This window comes from Tursiops truncatus, chromosome 2 (genome assembly GCF_011762595.2).
Source record: "Tursiops truncatus isolate mTurTru1 chromosome 2, mTurTru1.mat.Y, whole genome shotgun sequence".
NCBI classification, from domain to species: Eukaryota; Metazoa; Chordata; class Mammalia; order Artiodactyla; family Delphinidae; genus Tursiops; species Tursiops truncatus.
Genome location: NC_047035.1, coordinates 84,566,261 through 84,585,886, shown reverse-complemented (window position 1 = coordinate 84,585,886; position 19,626 = coordinate 84,566,261). Strand labels below are relative to the sequence as shown.

At 41.8% G+C, this 19,626-nt stretch overlaps 2 protein-coding genes and 1 pseudogene across 29 annotated transcripts in view; 2 read left to right on the top strand and 1 right to left on the bottom strand.

Moving 5' to 3' along the window:
- The window catches only part of LOC101331457 (N-terminal kinase-like protein), a 36,610-nt gene extending 28,638 nt beyond the window's left edge, over nt 1-7,972 (top strand). Inside the window, 5 exon segments of the mRNA XM_033849868.1 lie at nt 6,847-7,283; nt 7,285-7,590; nt 7,592-7,673; nt 7,675-7,817; nt 7,819-7,972. Coding sequence (XP_033705759.1) covers nt 6,847-7,283; nt 7,285-7,590; nt 7,592-7,673; nt 7,675-7,817; nt 7,819-7,972 — 1,122 coding nt within the window.
- MGA (MAX dimerization protein MGA) overlaps nt 1-19,626 on the bottom strand; it is a 156,266-nt gene that overhangs the window by 124,416 nt on the left and 12,224 nt on the right. The gene's annotated exons all lie outside the window — the stretch shown is intronic.
- Nucleotides 13,794-14,473, top strand: LOC117311084 (large ribosomal subunit protein uL1 pseudogene; annotated as a pseudogene).

The following is a 19,626-nucleotide window of genomic DNA, read 5'->3' as shown; positions in this document are numbered from 1 at the left end:
AATTAACACTTCAATATTCTATCTATGCAAAAGCATTACTGACTCTACTCATCTTTTTATTTTTTTGGCCGTGACACACAGCTTGCATGATCTTAGTTCCTTGACCAGGGATTAAACCCAAGACCTGGCAGGGACAGCCCCAAGTAGTAACCACTGGACCACCAAGGAACTCCCATCTACTCATCTTTTTATCAGGTGAACAACAATGGAAAATATTTGTTTGGCGTGACCATGAGGTTACAGGACTGCTGAAGCGAGCATAACATTAACATTAAAAAATTCATAGCATAACATTAAAATTCATTTGCAGCAATGAGCTAGAGAAACTGGATAGAGGCCAAAGATTAAATGCAAGGTGACCATTATTAACAATACCCCTAGTCAAAACTAGAAATCAAAATAGGAATAGTTCCTAGCTGCAGAAAAACCAAGAAACAGAAGTACAATGATGACTTCCACCTTCCTAATGGAGATTATGCAACATGTGGATAATTTATATTGGTGGTCGTATCATAGGAAAAATATATCTACGTGAACAATCTGAGCCAGTCATCCCCAACTAAGTGGTTTTTCACATTATAACTTAATAGTTAATATCAATCTCCTAATAACAAGACCCTTCCTATCACAATTTGCATCAAAATGTTATAAATTAAATAAGTGGTAGCTATGGATTATCAAGAGCCTTTGGTTCAAGCCAAAAGACAACTGAGAGACTTAACTAGATTTAAAAAGTGGTGGTACAGGGCTTCCCTGGTGGCGCAGTGGTTGAGAGTCCGCCTGCTGATGCAGGGGACATGGGTTTGTGCCCCAGTCTGGGAAGATCCCACATGCCGTGGAGCAGCTGGACCCATGAGCCATGGCCGCTGAGCCTGCGCATCCGGAGCCTGTGCTCCGCAACGGGAGAGGCCACAGCAGTGAGAGGCCCGCGTACTGCTAAAAAAAAAAAAAAAAAAGTGGTAGTACAAACAATCCAATTCAAAAAATAGAGGAAGGACTTGAAGAGACATTTCTCCAAAGAACATATACAGATTGCCAACAAGCACATGAAAACGTTCTCCACGTCACTAGCCATTAGGATAATGCAAACTAAAACCACAATGAGATACCACGTCATGTCCATTAGGATGGGTATAATTAAAAAAAAAGAAAAGAATAAGTGTTGGGAAGAAAGTGGAGAAATTAGAACCCTTGGGCATTGCTGGTAGGAATATAAATTGGTGCACTGTGGAAAACAGTTAGGTGAATTCTCAAAAAGTTAAACACAGAATTATCAAATGATCGAGCAATTCCAATTCTAGGTATATACCTAAAAGAATTAAAAGCAGGGGCTCAAATAGAACTTCTACTCCAATGTTCATAACAGCCTTATTCACAACAGTCAAAAGGTGGAAACAACCCAAATGTCCATTGACAAACAGATAAACAAAATGTGGTATATACAAACAATGGAATGCTACTCAGCCCTAAAAAAGGAAATTCAAACACGTTACAATATGAATAAAACATAAAAACATCATGCTAAGTGAAACAACCCAGACACAAAAGAACAAATATTTTGTATGATTCCAGTTATATGAGGTACCTTGAGAAGTCAAATTCATAAATACAGAAAGCAGAATGGTGATTGCCAGGGACTAGAGGAGGAGGGAATGGGTGCTTAGAGTTTAATGGGTACAAGTTTCAATTTGGGCAGAAAAAGTTCTGGGGCTTCCCTGGTGGCACAGTGGTTAAGAATCCTGCCAATGCAGGAGACACAGGTTCAATCCCTGGTCTGGGAAGATCCCACATGCCACGGAGCAACTAAGCCCATGCGTCACGACTACTGAGCTTGCGCTCTAGAGCCCGTGAGTCACAACAACTGAGCCTGTGTGTCACAACTACTTAAGCCCGCGCACCTAGAACCCGTGCTCCGCAACAAGAGAAGCCACCGCAATGAGAAGCACGCGCACCACAACGAAGAATAGCCCCCGCCTGCCGCAATTAGAGAAGAACCATGCACAGCAACAAAGACCCAACGCAGCCAAAAATAAATAAATTTTAAAATGAAAGAAAGAAAAAGTTCTAGGGCTTCCCTGGTGGCGCAGTAGTTAAGAATCCACCTGCCAATGCAGGGGACACAGGTTCGATCCCTGGTCCAGGAAGATCCCACATGCCGTGGAGCAACTAAGCCCGTGCGCCACAACTACTGAGCCTGCACTCTAGAGCCCATGAGCCACAACTACTGAAGCCCATGTGCGTAGAGCCTGTGCTCCGCAACAAGAGAAGCCACCGCAATGAGAAGCCGGCACACCGCAACAGAGCAGCCCCCGCTCGCTGCAACTTGAGAAAGCCCAAATGCAGCAACAAAGACCCAATGCAGCCAAAAATAAATAAATAAAATAATTTATTTTTTAAAAAAAAGAAAAAGTTCTGGAAACAGATTGTAGTGATGCACAACAAAGTAAATGTACTTAATGCCACTGAGCTATACAATTAAAAATGGTTAAATTGGTAAATTTTATGTTATGTATATTTACCACAATAAAAAGTGATGGTAACATTTTCAAGGAAGCATCCCAGGTAAAATTTGAGTAGAATTGCTAAGATACAACTTTATTCCCTCCTTTGAAAAGAATCTGGTATAACGATCAGCTGATGCGAAATAACCTTTGTAAAGGATGGATAAATCACAGTGCTACCAGTTCACTCCTTCTTATCTCAAAGAATGATCCTTTCTGTATCTGAAATTCTGTTTTAATACAATGTTTGTAAGATGAATGAATCCTTTCCATCCATCCTTGGGCCAATTAATTGCCCTGATTTTCAAAATAATCCACATTGTGGTCCCAAAGAATCCCTTAATCTTTTAGCTCCCATCATTGCCTGCCAAATATCCTGCCCTTCAATCACAATGGTTTACTACTACACCTGAACATAATTTATACTGATCTTCCTCTGTAAACTCTGCTTCTCCCTTTGGAATTCCTATCTCCCCATTTTTAGTAGCAAGATAGCTGAGATCTAGAACTTCGAAGCCAGATTATCTGGGTTCAAATTCCGCCTGCACCACTTGTTAGCCACGTGACTTTGAACAAAGCACTGAGAAAGCAAAACTGACACTGCCTTGCCACCATTATGAATAAATGTCACATCTCATAGATAGGGAGAAAGAAAATACTTTGTATCTTGAGATAAATTTAAAAATAAGGGCTTCCCTGGAGGCACAGTGGTTAAGAATCCGCCTGCCAATGCAGGGGACACGGGTTCGAGGCTTGGTCCGGGAAGATCCCACATGTCACGGAGCAACTGAGCCCGTGCACCACAATTACTGAGCCCGCGTGCCACAACTACTGAAGCCCACGTGCCCAGAGCCCATTCTCCACAACAAGACAAGCCACCGCAATGAGAAGCCCGCGCACTGCAAGGAAGAGTAGCCCCCACTCGCCGCAACTAGAGAATGCCTGCACACAGCAATGAATACCCAACATAGCCAAACATAAATAAATAAATAAATAAATAAAAATTTTTAAAAAAATGAGTCACTCTCTGTAATTCTGATCCCCAAAATAAATGAAATCTTGAGCACTTTCTGTAAGCTTGGACTCCCTAACTAAACTTTTTCCCTAACTTTTAAAATACTGGTATCCAAAAAAATGTTATGCAACAAAAAAACAACCCAATCAAAAAATGGACAGAAGGTAATAGACATTTCTCCAAAGAAGACATACAAATGGCCAGTAAGCACATGAAAAGCTGCTCAACATCATTAATTATTAGAGAAATGCAAATCACAACTACAATGAGGTACCACCTCACACCGGTCAGAGGGGCCATCATTAAAATGTCTACAAATAACAAATGCTGGAGAGGGTGTGGAGAAAAGGGAACCCTCCTATACTGTGGGTGGGAGTGTAAGTTGGTACAGCCACTATGGAAAACAGTATGGAGGTTCCTCAGAAAACTAAAAATAGAATTACTATATGATCCAGCAATCCCACTCCTGGGAATATACCCAGACAAAACTATAATTCAAAAAGATAGGGACTTCCCTGGTGGCACAGTGGTTAAGAATCAGCCTGCCAATGCAGGGGACATGGGTTCGATCCCTGGTCTGGGAAGATCCCACATGCCAAGGAGCAACTAAGCCTGTGTACCACAACTACTGAGCCTGCGCTCTAGAGTCTGTGAGCCACAACTACTGAAGCCCGTGCACCTAGAGTCCGTGTTCTGCAACAAGAGAAGCCACCACAATGAGAAGTCCATGCACCGCAATGAAGAGTAGCTCCCGCTGGCTGCAACTAGAGAAAGCCTGCGTACAGCAACAAAGACCCAATGCAGCCAAAATTAAAATAAATAAATAAATAATTTTATTTTAAAAAAAGATACATGTAGCCTGATGTTCATAGCAGTACTGTTCACAATAGCCAAGACATGGAAACAACCTAAATATCCATTGACTGCATAAAGAAGACGTGGTAAATATATATACATTGGAATACTACTCAGCCATAAAAAAGAACAAAATAATGCCATTTGCAGCAACATGGATGCAACTAGAGATTATCATAGTAAGTGAAGTCAGTCAGAAAGAGAAAGACAAATACTATATGATATCAATTATATGTGGAATCTAAAATATGGCACAAATGAACCTATCTACAAAACAGAAACAGACTCATAGACACAGAGAACAGACCTGTGGTTGCCGAGGTTGGGGGGAGGGGTGGACTGGGAGTTTGGGGTTGGTAGATGCAAACTACTACATTTAGAATAAACAAGGTCCTAATGTATAACACAGGGAACTATATTCAATATCCTGTGATAAACCATAATGGAAAATAATATTAAAAAGTATGTCTCTATGTGTATAACTGAGTCACTTTGCTGTACAGCAGGGATTGGCACAGTGCTGTAAATCAACTATGCTTCAGTAAAAAAAATTTTTTTTAAAAGGCACCAAAAAGTGTTATGACCTTTGTGGATATAACAATCATGTTAAAAAACTGCTGTTTTCCACCATGACAAACTAATGTAAACTCAATAACTTTGGTGATCAAATGTTTTGTCCCAATAAATGCCTGTATTTTTTGATTCAGTGAGCCAGTCAAAATCTGACTCCCACTATTTTGCAAGTAGATCTCTATTCTTTTCTAAAAGCTTTAGTTCCTGAGATTTCCTTTCCTGTTACTTTAATTCCAAAATGTTTCTTATTTTTCCTTTTAATACTTATTTCTTTTGCAATACATCTCCTTTAAATGACAACCCAAAATTCTAAAGCCTCCTTTTGACCTCCACCTCCAAAATCTCAGTGCCCCTCCCCAGAGGTAACCAATATTTAAATTGGGTGTGTATCCTTCCAGACTTTTCTTTTTTAATGATTTTCATACATATATATGGAATCATTGAAAACATACACTCTAATCTACAGTTTCTTCATTTCTGTAACTGGAATGGAAACTACACCTGTTTCATAGGGTTGCTGGAAAGACTAAATGGAAAAAAAAAAAAAATCACATAAAGTGCTATGTGCACTGTGCTTAGCACAAAGAAAAATCCCATTCATCTTTCAAGGTCCAGCTCAGATCACAGCTTCTCCATCAAGTTTACCCAGACTATTCAACTGCTGGTAATTTCATTTTTTCTCCAGTGAAGTTTCCTCAATACTCACTGGACATATCATACAGTGCCTTGGGTCATGGCCCATCCTATAGCTAGTAAACACCTGGGGGGCAGAAATTCAGTCTCAGTATCCTTCAGAACAACTGACACAGGGTTCTATACAAAGTAGGTACTCAATAAATTAAAATACTGAAAATTTCTAAGAAGCAGAAGCCCATGTAAAGTTTCTTCCTGACACACCTAGTAAAATTCAAGTGTTTTCAGACTTTTAACTGTGTAAAAGGAGCTGCCTTAGGTTATCAAGTATATAATGAAAGCCAATTTCTATTAAGTAGAGACCCAAAATCCCACTGATAAAGCATTCTATGTTTGTCTATTTTTTTTCTCCATTTAGAGTTTAAGGGCTTGGGAGGCAGGCAAATCTAGTAACTTTATTAATAAAATATATGTAATAATGCTATTATATAAACTCAACTAGGTTTATATAATGAATATATTCCTTAAAAGTCACATCTAAGTTATTTCACTTTAAATGCACTGGAGAGAGCCAAAAAGGAAAAGAATTAACAGATATACAAATATAACTACACAATATTGAACAAGAACAAGGACAGCACTGGGAAGTATGTAGAATTATGTAATATAATGTTCATATTTCCTAAATCAACCCTTTAGGATGAAGACTTTTCTTTCTTTTTCTTTTTTTTTTTTTTTTTTTTTTGCGGTACGCGGGCCTCTCACTGTTGTGGCCTCTCCCGTTGCAGAGCACAGGCTCCGGACGCGCAGGCTCAGCGGCCATGGCTCACAGGCCCAGCTGCTCCGCGGCATGTGGGATCCTCCCGGACCAGGGCACGAACCCGTGTCCCCTGCAGCGGCAGACGGACTCTCAACTACTGCGCCACCAGGGAAGCCCGAGACTTTTCTTTTTTTGGCCATGCCACACAGCTTGCAGGATCTCAGTTCCCTAACCAGGGATTCACTGCCAGGCCATGGCAGTGAAAGCGTGGAATCCTAACCACTAGGCCACCAGGGAACTCCCTGATGAAGACTTCTCAAAAAAAAAGTGAATGTGAAAAATTTCATAAAAGTATAAAGGTTAAATTGCATTTAATTATACATTTGACAAATCACTTTTACTGTAAAGAACAACAGTCCTGAAATAAGACACCTAGCACATTTGCTGCTCCCTGGTTACAATACTTATACGTGGTGACCCTATAGGAGTAGGCTCTCCATGACCCCCAGGAGCAGATGGTCAAGTCCATGCTGCTCCTGGCCCCAAAGCTAAATGAGGCCAACCTCACCGTGGAGCTGATGAAGCTCTTCACGCAGCTGCAGGCCAAGGACGAACAGGGCCCCATTCGGTGCAATACCACCATTTGCCTGGGCAAAATCAGCTTCTACTTCAGTACCAGCACCAGAAACAGGGTCCTCACCTCCGCCTTTAGCTGGGCCACTAAGGACCGTTTTGCACCATCCCAGGTCACGGGTGTTTTGGGCTTCACTGCCACCCACAACCTCTCCTCGATGAACGATTAAGCCCACAAGATCCTGCCTGACTCTTACAGCCTCACTGTGGATTCTGAGACATCTGTGCAGGATGAGGCCTTCAAGGCCATTCGAAGCTGCCTGTCCAAACTGGAGTCTGTGTCAGAGGGCCCTACACAGCTGGCCAAAGTGGACTTCTCATGCAGCCAGCTGCACAGGCTGGGCCATGACAGGGGTCTCCTTCCTCAACTCTATGCTAATCCATGCACACCCCACAGCTGCTCCAGCCGAGACCAACATCCCCCAGAGATCCATGCCCGAGGGACTTCCTTCCCCAGCCCTCACCCCTGTCCCTGCCATACCCATGACCTAAGGCCACTGGGAGACACAAGAGGGCAAGGACACAGAAGAGGACAGCAGTGCTGCCAACAGATGGGAGGACGAAGACTGGGGCTGCTTGGAGCAGGAGGCCAAATCTGTGTCAGCCCACCAGGACTTCTGGGGGCCAAGACAGCTGGGCTGGGCAGAGCAGCAACCCCGGCCACAAAGCCCCGGAGTCAGACTGGAGCAGCTGGGAAGCTGAGGGGCTCGTGGGAGCAGGGATGGCAGGAGCCAAATCTCCCAGAGCTGCCCCCTGAGGACACACAGCTGGCCAGCAAGTATAACTGGGATGGACCGGAGCTTAATGACAAAGGCGACCCCTTCGCTGCCTTATCAGCACATCAGAGGAGGCTGGTGCCCAGCCGAGACTGAGAGCCAACAGGCGAAGACCGAGCTAAGCTGGAAGAAGTGAGAGGAGCATCAGCAGGAGATGGAGGCCAACTGCGCTGAGAAAAAGGTGGCCAAGGACCCCATGAAGCTGAGAACTTGGAAGGTGGGCTGAACTGCCAGTGTGGGCGTTTCCCAACCACAGAGAGCAGGCCCCGCAGATGTATGTATTATACAAGCCATGTGAGCCCGGCCCACCTGGCAAGAACATCTCACGTGTACATAATCAGAGCCACAATAAATTCTATTTCAAGGAACGAAGGGAGGGAGGGAGGGAGGAAGGAGTATATGACAAGGTTCCCAACCTCAAGGAACTTTCTAATAGAGATATGAACTGAACACATGGAAAAAACTAAAAAACCACAGATAACATAGATGAAGTATTAAATCAAGTGTAGTAGACTGATTCTATAGGAGTTCAGAGACAAGGAAAACAGCAAAGACTGGAATCAACAGAAAGTCCTGCAGAGTACAGTTCCTCACCCTGGGTTGACTATTAATGAAAGTAAGACTCCTCTGAGCAATCATCAACAAAAATCACCTTACTAGACTATTTTGATAAGTGAAATAGGTATGGTCCTTGTCTCAAAGTGTTTATAATCAAAGAGGATACAGAATAAATACCAATTAAGACATTATAGGGCTTCTCAGCTCGCCGCTGAGCCTGCGCGTCCGGAGCCTGTGCTCCGCAACGGGAGAGGCCACAACAGTGAGAGGCCTGCGTACCGCAAAAACAAAACAAACAAACAAAAAATTATAGCTCATCACCAGGGAGCCTCAAGAGTGCTGCTAATAATTTTTTCTTGATTTAGGCACTACATCAAGGGTATACTCGCTTTGTAAAAGTTCAACAAGTTGAACATTTATGATATCTGCACTTTTCTATATGTATGTTACACTGTAGTTTAAAAAAAAAAAGGATTATAGCTCCAGTCCTAACCATTTTCGTAGGGTGCAGTTATACATCTCCCACTGCCTACTGGACAATACCATCTGGATGTCGTGCCCCCACCTCAGACTCCATCTTGCCTTCAAAAACCAAAATCCCTCCAGATTTTTCTGTTTTGATCAATGGTAGATATTCAAGCTGAAAACCCTGGGTTTACAGGACTCCTCCAACCCAGGTGATTTATTAAGTCCTATTTCAAATCTAGTAAGGGCCAGGTACATTTCCAGGTACAAGAATATAGCAGTGAAAATGAGAAAGTCCCTTCTCTCATGAAATTGACATTCTAAGGGGCAGTGACAAATACATTCTTAAAGTCAGATAATGATTACATACTCTGATGATAGCAACAAAGAATGAAGCAATAAGGGACGGTGCTTTAAAACTGGTGGTCAGGGGCTTCCCTGGTGGCTCAGTGGTTGAGAGTCCACCTGCCGATGCAGGGGACACAGGTTCGTGCCCTGGTCTGGGAAGATCCCACATGCCACGGAGCGGCTGGGCCCGTGAGCCATGGCCACTGAGCCTGCGCGTCCGGAGCCTGTGCTCCACAGCAGGAGAGGCCACAGCAGTGAGAGGCCCGCGCGCTACAAAAAAAAAAAAAAAACAAAAAAAACTGGTGGTCAGGAAAGACCTGAGAGGTGATTTTAACTGAGAAATGAATGAACCAGACTTGGAGAAAAACATTCCAGGGAAAGAGAAGGTAAGTGCAAAGACATTAGAGCCAAGACAAACAGTCCATTCAAAGCAAAGAACTGCCAGTGTTGCTACAGCAGAGAATGAGAAGAAAGGTGGCAGGGGATAAGGCTGCAGAGGTAGGCAAAGGTCAGATCATGCAGCATGTTGTAGGCCACTGTAAGGAGTTTGGATTTTAAAAGTTATACTTTAAGTATCTCATCTCTGTGCTTTATTTCCACTATCACTTCTCAACTTCAGCCTTTATCGTCTCATGTAAGGCCTATGTCATTTTAATAATCTCCTAAACATTGTCCCTAATTTTAGTCTCTTCCCACTCCAAAGCATTCTCATCACCATAGCAAAATTAAGTATTTTTTAAAGTGGTGTTATACATTATCAATCTTCTGCTCAAAAACCTTCAAAGGGCAACAAGATAAAAACATTAGCTCCTTAACGTGAAGCTCAAAGCTCCCAGTAATAGGGGCATAACTCTCTCCCTCTCTATCCTATCATACTCCTAAACAAAACCTCATTCTAGCTAAACTGCTCCCTGAACATATGTGCATGTCCCACCATGTGATCTTAGCTCACAATATTTATCCTTCCACCTCCCCAAACAACCTTCATACCCTTGACTCTTCTCTTTGACTCTTCTATTTGTACCATTTCTTCTGCAAATAAAGTTCTACCTCAGTACGAGGCAGGAAAGGAGAATACTCCCACTGAGGAAACAACATGAGCACAAAAGCCTGAATATGTATGTGATATTCACACACACAAAAATAGTGTCCTATGACTTAGCACAGAATGCATGAGATATAACAGGAAATAAAGCCATTCAAGGGGATGGTTAAGAGCTATGTGACCCTATGCAAATTATTTAACCTCTCTGAGCTTCAGTTTCTTCACCTGTTGAATGAAGGTAATAACAGTGGCCATGCCACAGTACTGTGGCAATTTAGTCATTCACTAAGCAAATGTTTCCTGAGCACTTATTCTGCGCACCAGCAACTGTCCTAAGTGATGCAGAGACAACAGTGAACAAGATAGACAAAATCTCTGCCCGGTGGTAAGGGAAATATCAAACAAGCAAAATAAATAAATATATGATTTGATATGTTATCTAGTGATAGGTGCTACAGGAAAAACATAAATAAATAAAGCAGAGAAGGACGATAGGGCAAAAAGCAAAATTCAAGTCAAGACATGAAACAACTGAGGAAACAGCCATGCAGTGTTCCAGACAGAGGAAATCAGAAATGAAAAAGGCATGATTAAGGAAAAGCAAGGAAGCTAAGGAGCTGGAGCAGAGAGTGGGGGGGTAAGTGGTGAAAGATGAGGTCAGAGCACTAAGAGGGAATCAGATCATATAGAACCTTATAGGCCACTGTAAAGATTTTAGCTTTTATTTTGCCAGAAATAGGAAGCCATTGGAGGGTTCTAGCATGACATGACCTGACTTTAACCGCATCTCTGATTTAACAGCATCTCTCTGGCTGCTATATTAAGAATATACTATTGGAGAACAAAGTCTAGAGGAAGAGACCACTTAGGAGATTAAATTAGATAATAGTGCTTAACACAATGTCTGGCATATAAATATCCCTTAAAGGAGGCTATTTTTCCCAGAGTAAGAATGATTTCCTATCTTGCTGGACCAAACACTAGTAAAATAACCAGCTGAATTAAGGCTGAACTTTGAGGGCAAAGCAAGTGTATCTCATGTAATTTTAGGCTCATCAAAAATTAAAATGTTGGGCTTCCCTGGTGGCGCAGTGGTTGAGAGTCTGTCTGCCGATGCAGGGGGACATGGGTTCGTGCCCGGGTCCGGGAAGATCCCACATGCCGCGGAGCGGCAGGGCCCGTGAGCCATGGCCGCTGAGCCTGCACGTCTAGAGCCTGTGCCCCGCAACGGGAGAGGCTACAACAGTGAGAGGCCCGCGTACCGAAAAATAAATAAATAAATAAATAAAAATGTTTAAACAAATAGTAATTAATTTTTATAATGATTCCCTATTTTCCATAAAGATGACACAAGAATGTCTGTTCCTATCCACATCTTTACTAGCATGCCACTCAGAAGGCAGAGTATACTCAAGAAACAGAATTAAGGAGAACTTGAGAAAATAAAGTATGCTTCTGCATGAAAATATTTCAATCTGAAAAATCTGCTTTTTTCAAATCTACTATTTCAAAATGGCACTGTGGTTACCTCTATTGATCTAATTATCTTAAATTCTTACTGGCAATATAAAATGCTGGTTGCAAGAACTAGAACTATTTAAAATAAAAGCGCAGTTACAACACTTTAAAAAGAACTGGGAAGTAACCTGCAGTGCTGAAAAGCTTTCATTTTGAAAATATAAATACAGTTAACAGCGTGGAAAACAGTCTGATTGACACTAACATGCATAATCCTGGGAGGAGGAGGAGAAACGTACATGTGTACTCTGACCTCTCTTTCCAAATTTAGTGAGTGCAACTTGCGACAAAATTCTTATGATTTTCCAACCTCTATATTAGGCTCAGGGCTATGGACTATCCCATTCCCACTCCTTAATCCTAAAGCCCTAGAGTATCACTTCAAGCTATCCCACACTTTGTCTATGAAATCAAGACTCCACAGTTCCAGGAAAAGTTCCAGGAGGTAGTTATGGGCTGTCAAAACACTGCAAAAGGCATTTCAGTTTGTAAAATATTGATGATGTTGATGATAATAGCAACAAATATTTACTAAGTGCTTACTATATGCCAAGCATTGTTTTCAGCACTTTACATTCTTATCAATTCTCACAGCAAGCCTAAAGTAGACATTATTATCTCCACTGTACTGAGGAGGAAAGAGATGAGAAAGTGGTGGGAACGAGACGCCTTCACAAAGGGAGGGGGGAAAAAATGACTGGTTTAAAAAAAGGAACACGAGGGCTTCCCTGGTGGTGCAGTGGTTGAGAGTCCGCCTGCCGAAGCAGGGGACGCGGGTTCGTGCCCCGGCCTGGGAAGATCCCACATGCCGCGGAGCGGCTGGGCCCGTGAGCCATGGCCGCTGAGCCTGCGCGTCCGGAGCCCGTGCTCCGCAAGGGGAGAGGCCACAACAGTGGGAGGCCCGCGTACCGCAAAAAAAAAAAAAAAAAAAGGAACATGAAGTAAGTAAATAAATAAATAAAATGTTAAAAGGATCACGAAATTAGAAGAGCAAGGGACTTTTCAAAAGGAACACTAGAAGCAGGTCCTTCAAAAATTCTAAAAGAAAATGAGTTCCACCATAGAGTCCTCCTATTCTATTTTCTTAGATGGTAAAGGTGGTGGGTATATGATAGGGATCATCAAACTACTAGGTCTGATGCCTACTTTTGTAAATAGTTTTACTGGAACACGGTCACATCCATTCATTTATGTATTGTCTGTGGCTGGTTTTGAGATACAATAGCACAGATGAGTTGTTAAGGCAGAGACCCTCTGGCCCACAAAGCCTAAAATATTTATTATCTGGACCTTTACAGAAAAAATTTGCCAGCACCTGGTCTATGAATATAAGAAACAATGATGGCCATGAAAAATGGAGGGCTGGGATTCCCTGGTGGCACAGTGGTTGAGAGTCCGCCTACCGATGCGGGGGACGTGGGTTCGTGCCCCGGTCCAGGAGGATCCCACGTGCCGCGAAGCGGCTGGGGCCATGAGCCATGGCCGCTGAGCCTGCGCGTCCGGAGCCTGCGCTCCGCGGCAAGAGAGGCCACAGCAGTGAGAGGCCCGCGTACCGCCAAAAAACAAAAAAAAAAAGAGGAGAGCTGATGGCAGTTGATAAGCATTTGGAAAATAAAGGTAAGACTGCAATGGCTCACTTTCCTGGAAAAAACAGGTTTTCAACACTATTTGAAGACAGAACCAAAAGATGAGTTCCTGATTTTTATCTAAGTACTTAACTTCCTACCATTTCAGGAATTCTGAAGAAAGCACCTAGAAAATGTATAGTCATCATTAAAGTATTTGGAGATAATTATAAAATGTGTAGACTTTCCAGAGGTTTTGCTTCTTTTATCCTCTGGCTGCCCAACTTTTGAATGTTCTGCTACTTAGCACTTCCAATGAAGGTGGACAGTGAAAACAAAAAAACATGAAAGGCAAGATGGCCAGTTCTGTTATATCAGCAGGTAAATACTTATTGGGAAAGACCTGGAAATTGTTATAATGTATTAGCAAAACTAAAGTTTTAAATACCAACAAACTAAGTTCAGTATAAGCCAACAGTGGGTCACATCTGGAAAAAACTCTAAAATGGAGGTGTGGCTCTTTTCCGCTTATCTCAGCACGAGGCACCATGAGCAGCAAAGTCTCCCACGACACCCTCTACAAGGCAGTGCAGGAAGTCCTGCATGGGAACCAGTGAAAGTGCCAGAAGTTTTTGGAGACGGTGCAGCTTCAGATCAGCCTGAAGAACTATAACCCTCAGAAGGACAAACGCTTCTCAGGCGCCGTCAGGCTTAAGTCCACTCCCTGCCCCAAGTTCTCTATATGTGTTCTGGGGCACCAGCAGCACTGTGTGATGAGGCCAAGGCTGTGGATATCCCCCATATGGACATGAAGGCACTAAAGAAACTCAACAAGAATAAGAAACTGGTCAGGAAGCTGCCCAAGAAGTATGATGCTTTTTTGGCTTCAGAGCCTCTGATCAAGCAGATCCCACAAATTCTGGGCCCTGGCCTGAATAAGGCTGGCAAATTCCCTTCCTTGCTGACCCATAATGAGAACATGGTGGCCAAAGTTGATTAAGTGAAGTCCACGATCAAGTTCCAGATGAAGAAGGTGTTGTGTCTGGCAGTGGCTGTTGGCCACGTGAAGATGACAAGTGATGAGCCTGTGTACAACATCCACTTAGCTGTCAACTTCCTGGTGTCATTGCTCAAGAAAAATTGGCAGAACGTCCAGACTCTGTACATTAAGAGCACCATGGGCAAGCCCCAGCGCCTATACTAAGGCACAGCTTAATAAACCATACTCCTACCACTAAAAAAAAAAATAAATAAAGTAAAATAGAGATGTGGTATCCAGATCCTGAGAAGAAAATATTCCTCTATATGCTGGACTGGCTTGCCAAAATCTGGACTAGTATATCCTGTCTGAGGCATCACCTTTTAAGAGGACCAGAAAAGGCCAACAAGGGTGTTGAGAATATGCAGAAACTATAATGTATTTTCAAAAGGTTGAAATCATTGGGAATTTCCTTTTTAATTTTTGTTTTTGTTTTAATTTAAACAAGCATTACTATAGCATTAAACATGAAAACCATCAAAAAGAAATCTCCACATTCAATTCATTAAATAATCAACAAAGATTTGTTGAAAAACTACTACAGGCCAGGCACTGTTCTAGGACAGACCAAAATCCCTGACTTCTTAGAGCTTGCATGCTAACGAAGAACACAGAAAATCAATACATAATTTCAGATACCTATAATCTTACCACTGACCATGACTTTTTATTCCTCTGAATTTCTACACACATGTGTATCTATTTTTATAGGCTTTGGGGTTTTTTGCATAATTTAAAGCAGGTCTTTGCAATTTGGGTTCTACTCTTCATTTAACATTATTTTGAAAACATATTTTGCAAGTTGCTACACAGTATTTAATACGTGTTTTTCACTTTTAATGCCACAATTTACTTAATATTTCTCTACTCTTCAACACATGTTATGTCCAGCCTTTGCTATAAGTGCAACAAAGGACTAGGGTGGGAGTGATTTCCCTCTCAAGAGGAATTTGGGCAGGGTAGGCAGTGAGCTGTTAGGTTTGCAGAAGGACTTTTTTTTTTTTTTTGCGGGGGTGGTGGTGCTACACCACACAGCTTGCAGGATCTTAGTTCCCTGACCAGGGACTGAATCCGTGCCCTTGGCAGTGAGAGCATGGAGTCCTAACCACTGGACCACCAGGAAATTCCCTGCAGGAGGACTTTAAAACTGACAGTAGGAGCCCAGAACATTAGAACTAACATGCTTAAATAATAAGGAAACAGGCCATATCCAATCACTCCAGGCAAAATCTCAAGTAGAAAAGAGAATTCTTATTGACGTGAGAGAGAGTAGAAGTACATGGGCTCTATTCAGGAACGCTGGCTGACTACTGGCAAGGAAGGAATCCTCTGGCACTATGTGATAGTGCACTACCAAGCCCGGAGAAACTTTTCTCAAATTCCTTGTAAGTCTTCTGTAAGAAATTAAAAGCATGAGGCTAACCTTTCGGAAACTTAATAGGAACTTCAGTGGTATCAGGAGAAGCAAACAGGACAATAAGTGCAGTTATAAGGTCAACACTGATAATCCCAAAGGCACCACTGAGGTCAGCTCTTGAGAAGATCACACAGGAACACCGGCTGCACATTAAGGCCACCAGGCAGTAAAGGTTTGTGCAGCACAGCCAATTGCAGCAGAACCAAAAACTCAACATCTACAGGACAGTCACGAGCCAGTGAACCAGAATTTGGAAGGATTTGGTGATAATCAGTCTCAAAATCAAAGACGATTTTCATTATCATTGCCTAGAAAATTTAAGATGTAGGGGTAGGAACTTCCCTGCTGGCGCAGTGGTTAAGAATCCGCCTGCCACAGGAATAAAGACGCAGACCCAGAGAATGGACTTGAGGACCCAGGGAGGGGGAAGGGTAAGCTGGGACGAAGTGAAAGAGTGGCATGGACATATATACACTACCAAATGTAAAACAGATAGCTAGTGGGAAGCAGCCGCATAGCATATGGAGATCAGCTTTGTGTCCACCTAGAGAGGCAGGACAGGGAGGGTGGGAGGGAGATGCAAGAGGGAGAAGATATGGGGATGTATGTATATGTATAACTGATTCACTTTGTTATACAGCAGAAACTAACACACCATTGTAAAGCAATTATACTCCAATAAAGATGTTAAAAAGAAAAAAAAAAAGAATTCACCTGCCAATGCAGGGGACATGGGTTGAATTCCTGGTCCGGGAAGATCCCACATGCCGCAGAGCAAATAAGCCTGTGAGCCGCAACTACTGATGAGCCTGTGTTCTGGAGCCCGCGAGCCACAACTACTGAGCCCAAAGGCCGCCGCTACTGAAGCCTACGCACCCTAGAGCCTGTGCTCTGCAACAAGAGAAGCCACCACAATAAGAAGCACGCGCACCACAACAGAGAATAGCCCCCCCTCGCCGCAACTAGATAAGGCCCGCGCGCAGCAACGAAGACCCAACACAGCCAAAAATAAATAAATAAATAAATTTATTTTTTAAAAAATGATATGGGGTAGATTATGAAGATAATTTAAAGAATCACTTGAAGGTTGTCATGAAAGCAGATATAGACTATTCCATATATTCTAGAGGGTCCTGGAATGGAAGTTTCTATAGAAGGTTTCACATCAGCATAAGGAATAACCTTCTGACCTCTAAAACTACCCAACAATGAAACAAGTTTCCTCATGAAGTGGTAAAGCTCCCTGTTACCAGATTTATTTAGCAAAAACTGATCAACTTTGTGGCTTCTATAAAGGAGAATCTGAATTTGACTGGGGTTTTTTGTGGTTGTTCTTTACCAAGTATCTTTAATTGAATTTTTGTTTTTATCAAAGTTATCCATGAACATAAAGAGTTGAATAAGTACAAAGGCTTATTACAAAAAACAATGGTCCTTGGGCTTCCCTGGTGGTGCAGTGGTTAAGAATCCGCCTGCCAATGCAGGGGACACGGGTTCGAGCCCTGGCCCAGGAAGATCCCACATGCCGCGGAGCAACAAGGCCCATGCACCACAACTACTGAGCCTGCACTCTAGAGTCCGGGAGCCACAACTACTGAGGCCATGTGCCACAACTACTGAAGCTCACGCACCTAGAGCCCATGCTCCACAACAAGAGAAGCCACCGCAATGAGACGCCCGCACACCACAACGAAGAATAGCCCCCGCTCGCTGCAACTAGAGAAAGCCCGTGTGCGGCAACGAAGATCAACGCAGCCAAAAATAAAATAAATAAAATAAATAAATAATAAAATAAAATAAATAAATTTATTTTTTTAAAAAAATGGTCCTCTACCCCAACAATTTCCCAACGCCAAGGGGCAAAAATTTTCAACTTTTGTGAATGAATCTTCTGCCATATACCTCCATATCACAATATGCTTTTTCCATTTCTTTTCTCCAGTTTTAGGCACTATTAACTTCCCATTATAGATCAGATTTACCTCTCCTTCCACTTCATATTTCCATACATGTGCACACTTCCCATCCCCCAGGCTTTCCAATATAATTATATAATTCTAATTAGATAAATACTCAACGTTCATATAGATCCTATTCAGAGCTGACCACATAACACACTTATTAGAAAGGGTAGGGCAGGCTAACAAACTGATCTCAAAATATTACCCTGGTGAGTGAATATTCAGGTCATTAGTTAAGCCAATTCTCTTCCAGAGTCATTCTAGGACTCAGGTTGACAGCAGTTCCGCCATCTTGAGTACAAGGCTTCCAAGGTTGTCCCTGATGTTGGATCCCAGATAGCCAGGAGAGGCGGACAAAGAGGAACACATGAAGGACGTCAGGCCCATTTCCAGTCACATTCCACTAGAGAAAATTTAAGTCATTGTGGTCTCATCAAACTGCAAAGGAGACTGGGGGATTCTGACTAGCAATGCACACCAAGGAGAGAGCAGATGTGAATAGACAGTTAGCGGTCTTTGCCACATATACCATGATTACTTTTCCTCAAAAAAAATTAGTGAAAAAAAAATTGCAACAGACCTTAGAAACAGTCAAGGAATGAAAAGATATAAGGGTAAATAAATCAGTTAAGTAAATCTAAAGGAAAGTTAATGAACATTCCCCAAGAGAGAAAAATTAAAAGATGATTAATTCATTCAAGAAACACTGTGCTCTATTATGTACCATGCTCTGTGCTAAGTACTAGGGAAACAATAAAAAACATATAGACTAAAAATAAATAAATAAAACAAAACATCAACTAAATGCAATGTAGTATCCTCAAGTGCATCCAGAAACATAATAAGGACATTAATGGAAAAACTAATAAAATCCAAATAAAGTCTGCAGTTTACTTAATAGTACCAATGTTGGTTTCTCAGTTTTGACAAACGTACCCTGGTAATGTAAGATGTTAACATTAGAGAAAACTGGGTGAGGAGTAGCAAGAAACTCTATATAATCCTTGCAACTTCTCTATAAATCTAAAATTATTCCCCAAAACAGTTTATTTTAAAAAACTCAGTCATAATGATGAAGGCATTGAACTTCCTCTAAAAACTAAATATAGAATTACCATATTCAATGTGAATTATATCATTTAGAGAAGAGCTAACACCTATCCTTCTTAAACTCTTCCAAAAAATTGCAGAGAGAGGAATACCCGCAAACCCGTTCTACAAGGCCACTATCACCCTGATACCAAAACTGGACAAAGATATCACAAAAAAAGAAAATTAGAGACCAATGTCACTCATGAACATAAACACAAAAATCCTCAACAAAATACTAGCAAACAGAATCCACAACACATTAAAAGGATCATACACCATAATCAAGTGGGATTTATCCCAGGAATGCAAGGATTCTTCAATATACACACATCAATCAATGTGATACACCATACTAACAAATTAACAAATAAAAACCACATGATCATCTCAACAGATGCAGAAAAACCCTTGACAAAATTCAACACCCATTTATGGTGTTTAAGATAAAAACTTTCCAGAAAATGGGCATAGAGGGAACCTACCTCAACATAATAAAGGTCATATATGACAAACCCACAGCAAACATCATTCTCCATGGTGAAAATCTAAAAGCATTTCCACTAAAATCAGGAACAAGACAAGGATGTCCACTCTCACCACTCTTATTAATCAACATAGTTTTGGAAGTCCTAGCCATGGCAATCAGAGAAGAAAAACAAATAAAAGGAATACAAATTGGAAAAGAAGTAAAACTGTCACTGTTTGCAGATGACATGATACTATACAGAGAAAATTCTAAAGACGGCACCAGAAAACTACTAGAACTAATCGATTAATTTGGTAAGGTTTCAGGATACAAAACTGATGCACAGAAATCTCTTGCATTCCTATACACTAACAACGAAAAGATCAGAAAGAGAAATTAAGGAAAC